The sequence below is a fragment of the Pteropus medius genome, unplaced genomic scaffold, assembly GCF_902729225.1.
Source record: "Pteropus medius unplaced genomic scaffold, Ma_sr-lr_union100, whole genome shotgun sequence".
In the NCBI taxonomy this organism is placed as follows: domain Eukaryota; kingdom Metazoa; phylum Chordata; class Mammalia; order Chiroptera; family Pteropodidae; genus Pteropus; species Pteropus medius.
Genome location: NW_024349798.1, coordinates 1994532 through 2010852, shown reverse-complemented (window position 1 = coordinate 2010852; position 16321 = coordinate 1994532). Strand labels below are relative to the sequence as shown.

The following is a 16321-nucleotide window of genomic DNA, read 5'->3' as shown; positions in this document are numbered from 1 at the left end:
TCACCCCACCTCTGCATCCCAGACTAGACCATCTCTCCCATCTCCATCTGCTGGCTGGGCTTTTTCCAAAGCCCAGCCAGCAGACCACTCACATGCTGTCAGAAGAGGCAAGACAGTGTGAACTCAGGAGTCAGACTGCGTGGGTCAAAATCCTGTCTCCAACACTTACTGACCGTGTGACCTGGACAATTCTGTTAAATGCTCTGTGCCTTAGTTTTCCCATCTAGTTGTGAAAATGAGCTGTGAGTATGTAGAACAGTGCCTAGAACATAGTCACTGCTCTACAAGTGTTGGGGCTGTGCTGGTCACTATCCATCCCCCCACCCCCCAAGACTCCTATTGCAGTGGTCTGCCTGCCAGGTCTGACATCCTCAGATGCTGACACATCCTGGACAGAGTCTGAGTTCTTCCCACTTCTCGGGACCACACTATGCGGCTCCTGCTGGTTCCCCCAATATCCTCAGCTCCACTCACTCCTTTCCCCTACCTGACCAAGGTTGTCTGTGTCCCAGGTCAACTTTATGACACACTTACTGATATTTCTGCTTGGCCGTGACTTGTCCTTGCAAAGGGGATTCAGGAATAACATGTGTCCTCGTGAAGAAGGATGGGGGAGGGCAAGTAACTGGGAAGGGAGGGAGCTTTGAGAGAACGCACGGTGGGATCCCCCGGGCACACTTGAGAGAAGGAGGAAGGTCTTGCGGGGTGACACATGGACTACATGGTGACTAACGCGAAGCTACCATCATGGAGTACTTGGCTGTGCACACAGGGAGGGAATCCTACATGCGCTGTCTCATTGACTCTGCATGGGAACTTTATGAGGGAGGAACTACTGGTAAGAACTCCTGTTCTCTCTCTTTAACCGGTAATGAGACTGAGGCTCAGAAAGGCTAAGAATGTATGTGGAGGGCCAGGTGGGTTAGCTGCAGAGTGGGCACCCTTATTTCTCTGCTGCCCCTTGAAAGGCCATGTTCTCCAGATAAATGATACCATTGTCACCCTCCCATGCAACCTGAAACCTCAGAAGAAGAGGTGGGACTACACATGATGACAATAAAAATAAAGATTTGGCTGGGGGAGGAGAGATGAGAGTCAGCAGAGGCAGCCTCAGGCTGCCAGGAATGGAACCCCAGGAGAGCTGAGATGAGAAGGATCGGATGAAACATGGGGCTCAGGGGAGGCACTGGGTGGTGATTCAGACCTTGCTTGTCTTGTCACTGGTTGACTCTTAGGGGGTCTCTACTGCAGTGGGTCTCAGAGCCCGCAGGCCTCACCAGGCCTCGTAATGTCACACGGGTAGTGTGTGGCTCCACTTTACCCAGCGTGGAGCAGGAGGCGACAGCAGCTTCTCCTTGCAGGCCATGTGTTCCCTGTGCTCTGTCCTTTGGCAGAGTCTGCCAGCCAGCCACCTTCCCAGAGATAAATGGTGGGCAACAGCAAGCTCAACTCATTGTCTCAAAATAGCCACCGGGGAGTTTCCCAGTCCTGGGAAGGCACACAGAAGGCATGGTTTGTGAGAAGGGTTTTTTTTTTTTTCCCCGAGCCTGAGAATTTCCATCAAGGGGAAGTGCCCTCCAAGGGGCCCTTAGACTCCCCAGCCATCTGCAGCCATCTCCAGAGCAGCCGCCTGGAGCGAGGGGGCCGGACGAAGAGACAGGAGCCCAGGCAGACAACAGCCCTTCCATGTGAAACGGCCAGGATGGGACTCCAGGCCCAGCCAGGGACCCGGGGAGTCAAGGGCACGGAGGCCCCTCAGAGGTGGCCAGCGGGAGGTGGCCAGTTCCTTGGAGGAGAATTTGGCAACGGCTGTCAAAACTGAAAATGCATCTTCCTTTTGACCCAGCAATTCCACTTTCGGGAATTTACCCTCAGACCTTTCTGCACTTTTGGGCAAAGGTATATGGACAAGGATACTCATCACAGCAGAGGACCGAAAACACCCCAAAAATCCATCATCGGGGGCTGATGAATTGGGTGATGGCAACAGAAACCTATGTCTCCATCTCTGGCCTTAACTCTTGCCACTCTTCCCCTCTCGCTTCTCTCCAGCTGCCCTGGCCTCTTTGTTGTCCCTCGAATATACCTGACAGGCTCCTGCATCCGCACCTGCCGCCTCTACCCGAGCCCTTCTTCCCTCAGATCCCTGCATGTCCGTTACTCCACTTCTGGGGTAGGCAGCTTCAGGGATGGCCGAACAACCCCCCCGCCTCGTGTCCTTCACGCCCTTGTGGAGCCCCCTCCCCTTAAGTGTGGGCTGCGCTTCCTGACTAACAGACTATAGCAGATGCGATGGGATGTCACTTCCGACGTTAGGTTTTAGAAAGCCTGTGGCTTCCGTTTGTGCTCTCTCCCCCTTTCTTGGATCATGCATGTTGGAGGAAGCAAGCTGCCATGTTGTGAGTGGCCCTGGGGAGAAGCCCGCAGGGCATGGCAAGGAACCGAGGGAAGCTCTCAGTCCAGAGGCCTGTGAGGAAATGAAGCTCTCGTACCATGAGAGGGACCTTGGTAGTGGGTCCTTCGGCCCCAGTCAAGTACTGAGGTGACTGCGCCCGAGCCAACGGCTTGACCGCGACCTCATGACAGACTTGGAGCCAGAGTTTCAAACTAAGCTATGCCCAGGTCCCTGGCCACAGGAACTGTGAGATAAGACATATTTGTTGTTTTAAGCTGCTACGGTTTGGGGTAATCTTTTACACAGCAATGACTTAACTAATTCAACTTTTTTCAGGTTTTTGCTCAAGTGTCCTTTTATCGTAATGGCTTTCCGTTACTGCTGTTTAAGAGGTACCCCTCCCCCATCTTTATAGCACTTATCATCACCTGATATATCAATTGTATATTTATCTGTTTAATATCTCCCCCGACCAGCACACCAGCCCCTCCCCCCACCCCGAAAGCAGAAACAATGTCTGTTTTGTTCATTGCTGTATATCCAGTGCCTAGTAACAGTGCCTGGCACATGGTAGTTGCTCAGTAAATATGGACTAAGTTAATAACCAGCAAGTGAAATAGAATTAGGTAGATTAAAATATGCTGACCCAGAATGACCTCTAAGAAATATTAAGTGAAAAAAGCAAAGCACAGGAAAGTGGGTACAGCATGCTACCATATATTTTTTAAATACTTAGAATAATTCTGGAAGGACAGACAGAAACAGGTAACAGCGGCTCAGAAAGGTTTCACAAAGGAGAATGTTAAATGTTATCTGGCCTGGGCTTGAGGGGAAGGCAAGGGAAAAGAGAACAGTATTTTCGGCAGGAGGCAGAGCATGGGTCTCCTTTGGAGACTGAGATGGCACCAGCCCCAGGCACTCTTCTGTGAGCCAGCTCAGCTCACCCACGCACACTGGACTCCTGGCCACACTCAGCTCCAGCCCAACAGCCTCCTGGGACTCCCTGCTTCCTCCCTACCCCAACCCTGCTCTGTTCCAGGTCTGCCAGGCACCTGACCCTTGTCTTCCTGCTCCTGGGCTGGACATCAGAGTGTATTTTCTTGAACTGGATTCAAGACAGAATCATCTACAGGCCCCTCTGGCTTTATATACCCTTCTGGTCACTCTGGGACGTGTCCCTTGTCCCAGTATCTCTTGGAATCCAATCCCCGGCTCTTCTGTCTTCTTAACCAGGAGCCCTGCAGGCCTTCGCAGGCCCTGGGGGATTGAGACAGCTGCCACATGGTGAGGAGTGGAGGTGGAAGTGGCCACAGTGGATAAACAGGAACAGCAGGGCTTAGATGTCTCTCTCATCCTCTGTCTCTCTGTCTCTCTCTCTCTCTGTCTCTCTGTCTCTGTCTCAGGCAATAAATGTACTTTCATGGTCTCTCTTTCTTTCCCTCCAAGTCTCTCTATTTCTTTCCCTTGCTTTTCTCTGTATGGCTTTCTCCTCCTCTCTCTTTCTCTCTATCTCTGTCTCTCTTAGTATCTCTGTCTCTATGTGTGTCTAAGATTCTCTGTCTCACACACGTACACATCCTTCCCTCTCTGTGTCTGGTCTGGTCTGTGCCCACACGCCCCTCCTTACATGAACTACATACATTGCCACTATAAGACCAAATCACTACTACCATGAAAATCCCCAAGCTGCCATGATATTACCAGTTCTGTTACAGTCATCATCCTGAGAGCCAACTACATGCCAGGCACTGGGCTAAGCACTTTATAAATGCTCACTCCTTAAATGCTTGCAACCTCCTGTATGGTAGGTATGACAATTATGCTATTTGGGGTAAGGGGCAATAAGGCTCAGGGGAAGATAGAGAACTTGACCCAAGGCACAGAGCTGGTGGTGAGGCCAGGATTCACACCTAGGCAGTCTGCCCTGCAGCCCCAACCAATGTAGCTTCTCTCCTTTACTTTTTTTAGACCTACAATGGACCACTCATTAGGAAGTCTCCAGCCTCCACCCCAAAAATGAGCTCAGGCTGCTGAATGCCACTCATGCCCAGCCCCTCTCCATTCCCTATCAGTGCCCACCCTGGCCTAGGGGCAAGGAGACAGCTGCCTGTTTGAGGGGGCACAAACATTCCAATGTCTCCCCCAAGTACCTTCCACCACGCACCGACACCCCCTTGAGTTACTGTGAGGCTGGTTTCTGGTACTCACCTCTCATCAACAAGCATTTATGGAGACCGACTCTGAGCCAGGTCCTAGGACACAGGAACGACAAGACAGACTCAATCCTGCCCTAAAGCAGCAGAGTGCCTGTACACTGGTGACAAGATGGAAACCCCTGGGGGCCGAGGGTGGGCCTGGCTCCCACCGAGATCAGCCACGGGCAGAGCAGACTAGTGGGCCACGCGCCACGAGCTGCCCCAGAAGTTCCGCAGAGTCTTCTTTCCTTGGGTTAACGGACAACTCCAGTCTCCCGCTAAGCCTTTGCCCGCCATGTGTAAGAGGCTCTAGAATGCATCCTTCTCCCCGACAACAGGCCTTTGGCCTTACTCTCCCTACTTAGTTCCCTGTCCAACCCGCTCCCTCGGGGCTGGATCCTACCCCTGTACAGCCCCCAGCTGGCTGGAGTCCTGGCCGCCAGGAAGAGGGTGGACTACACGCCCCTCCTGACATCTCCAGCTACGGGGCCAACCTCCTTGGTTTCCACTTAGGGCCGCACCTCGCCCCCAGGCCCCGCCCCCAGACGCCGCCCCCAGACCCTGCCACTTCCTGGCGGCGCCCCCCAGAGCCCAGCCTTCCCTTGGGGAAGTGCCTGGGTCTCTTCGTGTTTCTGCAGAGAATCACCACGACCCGCTAGAACCAAGCAGTTCCAGGACCATGGATTTCACTTCCGATTTTTATGAAACTTATTAAAATTCTTGCTTCCTCCTATCTCCCAAAGCCTAATTTCTGCCTGGCTCTGTGCCTGGGGCCAGCCTCATTTGTATGAAAGGCCCAGTGGCCTGCATCTTCTCCCAATCCTTGTTTCCAAGAACATGCAAAGGAAGTGGCAGAATTTCAATCACCAGCCTCAGTGAGGCCAAGGACAGGACGCAGCCCACCCCCTCACCTCACCTCCTAAAGACACAATGGCTGTGCTCCACCTCCTCCCATCCCCTGACAGATTCTGATTCCCTTCTAGAATCTTCAGACCCCAGTACTGGCCACTGGCTTCTAACGCTCCAACTCATTCATTCAACTAACATTTATTAAGTACCCTCTATATGCAAAGCACTGGAGCAGCCACTGGGGGTACAGCTGTGAGTATGGCATGGCCATTTTCCCAAGGCTGATGAGAAGAAGGACATAAATAGTGAAGTAAAATCAATGATTCCAAATACGAAATAGAACTATCTATATACAGCCATGACCTAAAACTGGTCACCCATGGGCTGAATCCAACTCGCAGATGTTGGCTAGAACTGTACGAAATGATGAATTTTTTGGCCAACGTTTTAAAATCTGGAGGATTTCCACTAAAATATGGATATTTTGGCTTCTCTTGTAAACATCGGAAAATCTGGCAAAACCAGTCCACAGTTCCCCTCGGTGACCCTCAGCAGGCATGACAGCCCACCGGGGTGGTGCCTCACAGACCACGGGGCGCCCAGGGCCTCCCGCCGCTGCCTTTGCCGCTCCTGCAGGATTCCGGCTCACTCGCTCACCACGTTTCCTTCCAGGCCACCGAAAACATTTGCCTGTTCGACCCTGAATGGGACCAGAGGGAGAGAAGAGGTCGGCTTCACCTGGGCTTGGGGAAGGCCTTGGAAGGAGAGACGAGAGGGACCTGGAAAGATCGGCCGTGTTCACCGAGGGAAGGGGCGGCGGGGGCAGGTGGGAAGGAGTGCGGCAGCCCAGCGAGAGCGGGACTGACAAAGGCAGGGCGGAGGGATCCAGCTCTGGGCCTCCCGGTCCTGCCGAGTTCAACATCGCCTGCCGTGATGGGGCTCCTGACTCAAGACTGTCCCCCTTCTGCTTCTGATCTCCTGGGACCTGCCATAGTCAGGTGAGAATAAGGCTACAGGTGAGTGCAGACCACAAGGTGCAGGGGACATAAAAAGGACAGGTTTCCAGCTAGATCATCTCTCAGTCACTCTCTAACTCTAATTGGAATTTTTTTTTAAATTCTTATTCTGAAATAATTATAGATTCATAGGAGGTTGCAAAGAATGTACAAAGAAGTCTTGTGCACCTTCCCCTAATGTTAATACTCAACACGACACTCATGGTCCTAGGGTATAATCGAGGCCAAGAAATTGACATTGGCGCGATCCATAGGGTTGACTCGGATTTCACAAGTTGTGCATGCGCCCGGGAGTGTGTGTGCTCGGATCTGTGGCCTTGGGTCCGGCACAGGCACGTTGAGTACTTGCACTGCTCTGTGAAGGCAGGTTTGATTGCACAGAATGACCAAGCGAGTGAGCAAAGACCACGGCCAGCAAGTCAGTTAGAGAGGAGGACGAATGCCAGCCCCCAGGTTCCCAGGGCCAGGGCTTACCTGGCCTCGAGGCAGTCTCTACGTGAAAATGCTCAGCCTGAAAGGCCACTATCACCCAAGCACATGCCAAAAACTAAACAAGTAAATAAATAATCTAACTATGTAAAAAGCACAGGTATATATAATGTACATAAGCAGATATACAGTATACCTAAGGAGTTAAAGTTTCACGAAGGGAGAGACAATTAGAAAAATAAAGTGGAGCCGTAAAACAAAAAAGGTTGATAAACTAATAAACTATCTTGGCAGCACACTTTGACAGATCCTTTTGAAAAGGCACTCTGCCCACCTCACGTCCTTGATCTAGAACCATCGTTAGCTCCCTACTGCCTTCAGGAGAAGTCCGAACTGCCCAGCATGGCCGCCTCTCCAGTCACGTTTCTCTCCACAGCCCCCATACGCTCAGAGCTCACTCCCCAGCTGCAGGAAACTACAAATTCACCTGCACTCTCCAAACCCCGTCCTCCTCCTTGACTTTGTACCTGCTTTTCTTTCTGCCTGAAATGCCTCGCCCCCATTCTTTGCCTGATCTTTGTTTGAAGAACAGTCAACATGTCACCTCTATGAAGGTTCCTTCACCCCTCCAGGTGCTCCAGGTGCCTGCGGTTTTGTTCAAGTTTCTGTGGGAGCCTTTAACACATCATGTTGTCGCTAAGCTGCATCCTAGATGGTTTTTCCAACTAGACTCTGAGTTCCCGGAGACAGGGGCTGCATCTTACTTACCTGCAGCATCGAACAGACCCCTCAAGTTAGCATCTGAACCCCTGATCCCCTGAAATACTCCATCCACCCAGTCTGCCCACCTGAGTAAGGAGACTTCATCCTGCCGGTGGTTGAGGCTGCAAGTCCCAGAATTAACTGTGACTCCTCTCTTTCTCAATCTCTCTCCATCTCCATCTCTTTTACATCCGATCCATCAGCACATCCCGCTGGTTCTACATTTGAAACATATCTAGAAGTCAGCTACCTCTCACACTTCCACCGCTACCGCCCTGGTCTAAGCCACCTGCATCTCTCACCTGGACCATTGTAACAGCCTCTTCGCTGGTCTCCCTGCTTCTGCCCTTCTCAACATGGCAGCCACCGTGATCTCTTAAGACTAGGACAGATCGTGCTTCTCTGATCAGAGTGCTCCAGTGGCTCTCCATCTCCTAGGGTCAAAGCCGAAGTCCTCACCATGGCCAGCGAAGCCTCCACGACCTAATTCCCTCCTCCCCCAGGTCCCTCTTGACCTTCTAGCACTCTCCGCCTCGTTCATCCCAACCCAGGCATCTGGCTTCTATTCCTTAAGAAACACCAGATACACTCCAACCCCAGGGCCTCTGCACTTAGTGTTCCCTCTCACTGGAATGCTCTTCCCCAGATATTCACGTGACTCCCTCACTTCCTCCCAGTCTCTACTAAAATACCACTCTGCCAAGGGGTCTTCCCTGAGTACCCTATCTAAAATAGTCCCTTCTTCCATTACTCTCTAGCCCCTTATTTTATTTCTTGTCAAAGCGTTTATTAACCACCTGACATTATTTCATCATATTATCTTTGTTTATCTAATTATTTGTCCACTTCCCCCCACTAGATTGTACATTTCACAAGAACAGGAATGTTGTGTGTTTTGATCACCATGGTATCTCCCGGATCTAGAATAGGGGTTGACAAACCATAGCCCATGGCTAGATGTGGCCAGTAGCCTGTTTTTGTAACAAAGTTTCCATCCCACACCAGTTTTATTGAGATATAATCGACACATAACATTGTATTAGTTTTAGGTGATTAATGATTTGATATATCAAATCACGTAATGATTTGATATTTGTATATCTTGCAGAATGATCACAATAATTTTAGTTAACATCCATCACCTCACATAGTTACAAATTTTTTTTTTCTTGTAATAAGAACTTTTAAGATCTATTCTGGTAGCAGCTTTCAAATATGCAATGCAGGACTATTAACGATCGTCACTATGCTATACATGACATCGCAGGACTGACTGACCTTAGAAGTGGAAGTTTGTACCTTTTGACCACTTTCACCCATCCCCCCTTTTCCGGCAACACCAATCTGTTCTCTGTATCTGTCAGTTTGGGTTTTTTTAGATTCCACTTATAAGTGAGATCGTACAGTACTTGCCTTTCTCTGTCTGAATTATTTCACTTAGCATAAGGCCCCCAAGGTCCATCCATATTGTCACAGATGGCAGAATTTCCTTCCTTTTTATGGCTGAATAGTATTCAGTCACGTACATACACCACATTTCTCTTGATTCATTCATCTGTCGATGGACATTTATGTTGTCCATGTCTCGACTATTGTAAATAATGCTGTAACAAACACGGGGGTGCAGATGTCTCTTCAGATAGCGATTTCGTTTCCTTCAGATAAATATGCAAAAGTGGAATTGCTGGATCATATGGTAGTTCTATTCTTAATTTTTCAGGAATTGCCAGACTTAAACAAAGCTCTATTGGAACATGTCCATGCCTATCATTTTCATACTGTCTATGGTTTCTTTCAACAGCAGAGTTGAGTAATTGTGACAGAGACGGTAAGGCCTGCAAAGACTAAAGTATTTACTATCTGGCCCTTTTACAGAAAAAGTTTGCTGACCTTTGTCCTAGAACAATGTCTTGCACACAGGAGCTCAATAAATATTGGTCGAATAAATGAATGAACTAATGATAGGTACAGCTATAGCTGTTCTGAGAATTCAACCACTGTAATTCATTAAGAGTACACACACTCAAACACACACAACTGCATTCCAGACTTTATCCAGCAGTGGAGGGTCCCTCCGGGTCTAGGAGTTGGAGAGGGGGTCAGTCATAAAATTGACTTCGATAGTGTGTCTGGTACACCGTGAGGGCTCGGTAAGTATTGGCATCTGTTTTGCTCCTGCAGAGCGAGGTGATGAACAGACCCACTGGGATGGAGGGACACACACACACACACACGGAAACAGGGAGGGAGGGAAGGAGAAATGAATGAAGGATGACGGCTGCGTGTCCCCTCTGACTCTGTACTTGTCCTCGTGCTCCCTCTCCTCCCATCCTTTAAGGCTTATTCCGACGCTGAGTCTTTCCTAAAGCCTCTGTTAGCCCCAAGGTGGGCGAACACTTACACCAGGGGAGGAGCTGGTTGTCAGAGCCCACTCACCCCCCGGGTCCCAAACTGCCCCAACCCAGCCTGGCCTCCGCTCCCTGCTGCCCACCCGAGACAATCACAAGGCAAAGCCCAGATGAAAGTCATCAATACACATTCAAAAAAAGTATATTTTTAAAAAAGTCCCACGGTTCCAGCAAGTGGAGAGAAACTAAAGAAAAATAAAGTAAGCGCTGGGCTCGGGAGGAAAGGAGCAACCTGAAGAAGGGCCGACAGCAGAGAGGGCTGCCATCGGGCCGTGCGAGTCTGTGTTAAGAAAGATGAGGGAAAGGTATGGACTCTTAAGAAACTAGGCCAGATTCGTGGAATCCGTCCATGCAAAAGGCCCATAAGCAGGCGAGCAGACAGCTTATCATTCGAACCTGGGCGCTTCTGAGAGTGAAAGGGACACTCTTAATAAGGATGCTGTGACTGTCCTGGGCAAACCAGGACGCATGGTCACCTACCCTTAAGTGCACTCAGTCCTCACACGGGTGTCACTGTTCTCCCCGAGAGCCTAACCCTGTTTGACAAGCAAGTAGTGTGAACACGGCATGTGTTCACTTGCTCCACTGGCTCTTCATGTGGGTGAATTCATTTCACTGCTGAAACCCATCTTTGCGCTGCTTTTTCAGATGGGGACGCAGGGGTTCAGAAAATGTAAGTAACTTGCCAGGTCACACAGTTTAAATGTGACCCGGCTGAGGTTCTGTTCTCTCTGTCCAGTTCTGAAGTCCGTGCTTCAACTATGTCAAGGTGCAAACCCAAAAGCTCAGACACCAACAACCCATCGGGATCTGGTCCCTGCACTTCCCTCTACGGTGCATCATGTGTTTGATGAGTACAGACCAAGGGCCAGGACCCGAGGATGCAGCAGTGACGAAGGAAGCCCAGGCCCCTGCTCTCATGGAGCCGACTGTCCAGGGCAGTGGCTCTCGACCAAGTGTGACTCTGCCTCCCGAGGGACACCTGGCAATGTCTGGAGACGTCTTTGGTTGTCAGGACGTGGCTGAGGGGTGCCCCTGGCATCTGGTGGGTGGAGGCCAAGGATGCTGCCGAGCATCCTCCAGTGCCCAGGACGTGCCCTCCTTCCACAACAAAGAATGATCAGGGGCCAGATGTCGTGGCAAGGTCGGGAAACCTGGCCTGGAAGGGAGAGGAAGGGAGGCAGACAACTAAACCGATTAGCATGAAGGTTCTTCTATCCACTCGGCAGATATTTATGGCGTGCCCACCACATTTTAGGCACTGCTCAGAAAGCAGTAAGTGCTATTATGAAGGGAAAGGAAGTAGGAAAGAATGGAAAGTGGCCAGGGTGGGGTGGGGGAAGAAGCCATCTAAGGAGATGACATTCGAGTGGAGACCTGAGCGAATGAAGAAGGGAGCCAGAAGGTGTGGGGAAGGCAGCTCCACAGAGGGAGCCGAGGGCTCGGGCACGGACAGGCTCAGAGTATGGGGGCCAGAGAGAAGGGACTGAGCTGTAGGGGATGAAGTTCAAGAGCAAGGCAAAGGCCACATTTTATAGTCATGGGAAAGAGTTTGGATTTTATTCTACAAATGTTAACCTTTGATAAATACCAACTAGAAATGACGAAAACAGACTTCATTAAAAAATCCATAAAATGGTCAAATTAGGCTAAGTGAGAAAAGACTGCTATGTATTTTTAAATGTCTAAAGCAGCCGGAACTTTATCACTCAGAGAGCTGTACATTTGATGAATATCGACTTTAGGTTGAGGGGAAGAATAGTTTGCAACCCCAAAATATGCCTTCTTTGAAAGATATTGATTATATTAAGTTGGTTGTGTTTAAGAAACTAAAGACTCAAGAGAAACCTTGACCTTCCCCAAAACTGTCTAAAAGAATTTAACTAGAGGACCCGCTCCAGGAAGGGAGCTAGCATCAGAGATAACAGTGTAATACAAACTAGGTGTGATAGACAGGGAGGGACCTAGCAAGGCCCTGTGATCAAAGTCCTCTCTGTGTCCTGTTATTAAAGACGGCCCAGCAAACATTTATTTACCAAATATTTGCTTTTCTATCTCCATATGAATTGCCTTCCTGCCCTTTTAAGTCCCAGACTACAAACCCCTGCCCTCTTCTCTCAGCTCAAGATGGCATATGAGCCTCAACTGCCCAATTTGTCCTCGGGTCCCACAGAACCCCCATATGCACACATGTAATAAATTTGGTCATTTTATCCTGTTAATCTGTCTCATGTTCATTTGATTATTAGTCAAGCCAGAAGAGCTTAGAAGGATAGAAGGAAAATTATTATTTTTTTCTCCCCACAAGATCCATTGTGAGTATGCAAATTGATCAATAGTCAAGCAGTGTAGTCGATAATATTTCAAGATGTTAGTTAATGTTCCCCACCCCGCTTCCTTCCCTTCATTCAGTGGGTAAGAGGCTCTGGACTTCCTCATTCCAGAGGTTTTGTATGTGAGGAAGAAGTAAAACCCATCTGCAAACCCTTCCCTTCTGGCTTTCATCTTCAGAAGCCTAATTTACTAAGGAGATTAGGTCAGGGGCCTCTGAGTGGGGAGAGAAAGAGTGAGCTGTCTTCTAGCCCTCAGGACAAAAAAGGGTTGACTTTTTCTTGGCTGGGGCAGGAAAGAAGCTGAGGATCTGCAGTGATGTTTTTTTGTGGGGGCTGGCATGATGGTTTAAAACATTTTGAATAAAAAGTTAATCATGGAGTTACCGTATGACCCAACAATTTCTCTCCTGGGAAAACACACATCAGCATAAACACTTGTACACAAATGTTCATAGCAGCATTATTCACACTAGTCAAAAAGTAGAAGCAACAGATATGTCCATCAACTGATCAATGGAGAAAAAAAATATGGTGTATCTGTGCGATGGAACATGATTCATCAATAAAAAGGAATGAAGTCCAGATACATGCTACAATATGGATGAATCCTGAAAACAGTTCGCTAAGTGGAAGAAGCAAGTCATAAAAGACCATGTACCGTATGATTCCATCTATACAAAATATCCAGAATAGGCAAATCCATGGAGCTAGAAAGCAGATTAGTGGTCGCTTAGGACTGGGGTGTTGGTAGAAAATAGGAAGTGACTGCTAGTAGGTATAAGATTTCTTTTGGGGTGATGAAAATGTTTTAAAATTACATTATTGTGGTGGATAAAAACCACAGATTATGCACTTTAAGTGGGTGAACTTTACAATATGTAAATTATATCTCAATAAAGCTGTTTAAAAACATTTTTAATTAAAAATCAGGAGATTTTCCTAAAAACCCAGATTTGGGCTTTCTTTGAATGCCATGCATATTTCTCCATGGCAACAATACATTCTCAAGTTTGCCACCATCCTCACATTCACTACCGTATGACATCTGGCCAGCTCTACTCTTTTATGGCACATCCATGGTCGCTGTGGGCATTATACTTGAGACCTTTGATCTAGAGTGATGAGGCCACAGGTACTGATGTTACTGGCTTCATTCTCCCATCTCCCATCTGGCCCTAGCAGCAGAGAGCCCTGAGGACCAGACGGGACCCTGGGGATAGTGCGGTAGAAGCTCAGCAACAACCCACATGGACCTATGTTGTAGTAAAGCGCACGGAGTTTGAAGCCAGGACTGCCGCTTACCAGCTCTGTGTCTCAGTTTTCTCAACTGTAAAATGGGGATAATATAGCACCTACCATCATATGATTTGACAGCGGTGATATGTTTAAAATGGTGCCTAACACATAGTAGGTGCTCAATCAATGGAAGCTATTGAACTCCTAATTTTTTATCTGTAATTTCAAATTCCTAGACGTCCTGAAATTTGAAAGCTTCTTCATAGCTCATTTTGGCCACAAAACCTGACTTGGTCTGAACTGATTTAGTAGAAGAACCTGATCTGAATGGGTGTAAGGCTATTGTCTGTCTTTATTTATCCCCCTCGTATGAATATTCATGGGTTTTACTGCAGAAATATGAATGTGCTTGCTTACAGGGCGCCACCCCAGCCCCTGCTGAGGTGTTATGTAATGGATGGTCTATGTATGATGTTACCTCCAGACTCTGAATTCTGGAACATCTCCAGCCCCTCAGTTTCAGATTAGAGACTGCAACCTGTATGATAAAGACAATGATAAGACTAAACCCCTACTCTCTCTCTGTCTGACATTGCATAAGACAATTGTCGCATGGCCCCAGGCAAAGGCAGCAGGCAGGAGCTCTCCAACGTTTTGAAGATAAATCGGCTACTAGGATGAAAGCATGGGATTAAAATTAAGTTCCCTTCCAAAAACAAAGTTGTTACAGTGCTCCTCACACACCTGGGTGCAGGGGATAAGAATCACACCAGCCAGGTTAGCTTTAAAGGACAAAGTTTGGGGTGCTCAGGTGGTCCACTACCTCCAGCACAGGAGGAGTTGGAACAGAAAGCTGGAGGGGGCAAACCTAAGGTGTCCATAACCTGCCAGGGACTCCTGCCCAGGGCCAAGCAGGCCCAACCCTCTTGCAAATGCTTAAGGATTTTGTCCCAAGTCAAAGAACTGTCCAGCCTCCTCCTTCCCTCAGATGTCATCAATGGCTCCAGTCTGTTTGACAGAACACAAGCTGCAGGCAGCTGACAGCTCAGCTGCAGGTATGGCACCCATGTGCCCACCCAGATCCCGGTTGTATGATAGAGAATCGACTGGCCTTTTCCCTGGTTCTTGGGAGGGAGTCTCTAAATCCCTGGAATTTCCTGAGTAATAGGAGTATCTTTGTTGTTCATAAGCCCCTCAGACCACACCTGAGTGTCTGCTAATGAATGAGATAGCTCATCACCAGAAGGATCCACTATGTAATTAGAGGGTTAGGGCTTTGAGCCAGCCTGACCTCCCAGAGGGGCAGCTAGAGATTAAGTTCAAATGTAGCCGATGATCCAATCAATCATGCCTCCACGATGAACCTCCAGTAAAAACTCTGGACATTGGGCTCAAGGGAGATACTTGGTTAATGAGCACATCGATGTGCTGGGAGGCTGAGGCACCCTGACTCCATGGGGTGGGGGTGGGCATAGGAGCTCTGCATGCGAGACCCTCCCAGACCTAGTGTGTCTCCTTTGGCTGGTCCCCATTTGCCCTTTAGTAATGCTACAGCACTTTCTGCGTGGTTCTAGTGAATTATCAAACCTGAGGGGGTTATGGAATGCTGACTTTGTAGCCAGCTGGTCAGAAGTGAGGGTGACCGGGGGACCCCCTGAACTTACAGCTGGCATCTGCAGTGGGGTTGTCGTGTTGGGAACCGTGGCATCTGATACTAGCTCTGGGCGGAGAGCATCAGAATGGTATTGCAGTGCACCAGCTAGTGTCAGAACATCCCTATTTGCCTTTCTGTGGCAGACGATGTCAATTCCCCACCCGTGTCGCCTTGGTCCATGCCAGATGTCACCTGCGGCTTTGGTTAGGCAGTTCCCATGTACATTGGTGGCTTCCTTCCTCAAACACTTGCTTTCTCAGGATGGGGAGGGCTAGAAATTCTGGGGAATTACCATCTCAAGGGTGACCCTAAACCAGATAAGCAGGAGTGGGTGAATAAATACCACAGCTCTCTCACCTTTGGGTGGACAGTTCTGAGAGTGTTCTACACAGTCTCTCAGGGGGTCCGCAGCAAATCTGAACCCCAGTTGCCCCACTCTCCTGCTCTACTTCTTGAGATCACTTCCCAATAAACTACTTGTACCTACATCCTCATCTTAGGGTCTGCTTTGAATGAACCCAAATGAAGACCTCTGCCATTCCTGGAGCTGACTTCCTGATACTCTCCCAAGTTGACAAGCCATGGGGACTTGCAGTCCACCAGTTCCTTTGTCCACCATTGCATAATAATCCTACTTGGTCCATGACTAAGCCCCCACCACAGGTGTTCCTAGGGACCCAGAACTGGCTAATTAGAGTAGTTTAGCCTCTGGCATGGTGATTGGTTCAAGAACGAGCCTATAAACCTAGTTAATCTAATCTTAGTCCTCCTCGGAGTTTTGTAAGAGCTCTGTCTATCGCTGGAATCTTATGTAAACCCGGAGCTGCTTGCGACCATCCTCTCTCCACGTGGACGGGCCTGACTGAGAATGATGCTAACATAGAAGAAGGCAGAGTGTGGAGACAGACAGATTCCTGATGACATTATCACCTGGACGCAGCCATGCCGGAAGCCTAACTACCCTGTACTTGTCAATTACATGAACCAATAGATTTCTACCACCACCATCCTTTGTTCCTTCAGTTGATTTGATTGGGTTTTAGT

At 48.9% G+C, this 16321-nt stretch overlaps 1 protein-coding gene across 4 annotated transcripts in view; it reads right to left on the bottom strand.

Annotated features, from left to right (window-relative positions):
• GSG1L (GSG1 like) overlaps window positions 1–16321 on the bottom strand; it is a 182881-nt gene that overhangs the window by 49287 nt on the left and 117273 nt on the right. Inside the window, exon 1 of one of the 4 annotated variants that reach the window (XM_039884683.1) lies at window positions 9060–9473. The exons of the other annotated variants lie outside the window; for them this stretch is intronic. Coding sequence (XP_039740617.1) covers window positions 9060–9228 — 169 coding nt within the window. The 5' untranslated portion in view covers window positions 9229–9473. Of the gene's footprint in view, window positions 1–9059; window positions 9474–16321 lie in introns of those variants that run through there. 4 annotated transcript variants of the gene reach the window in all.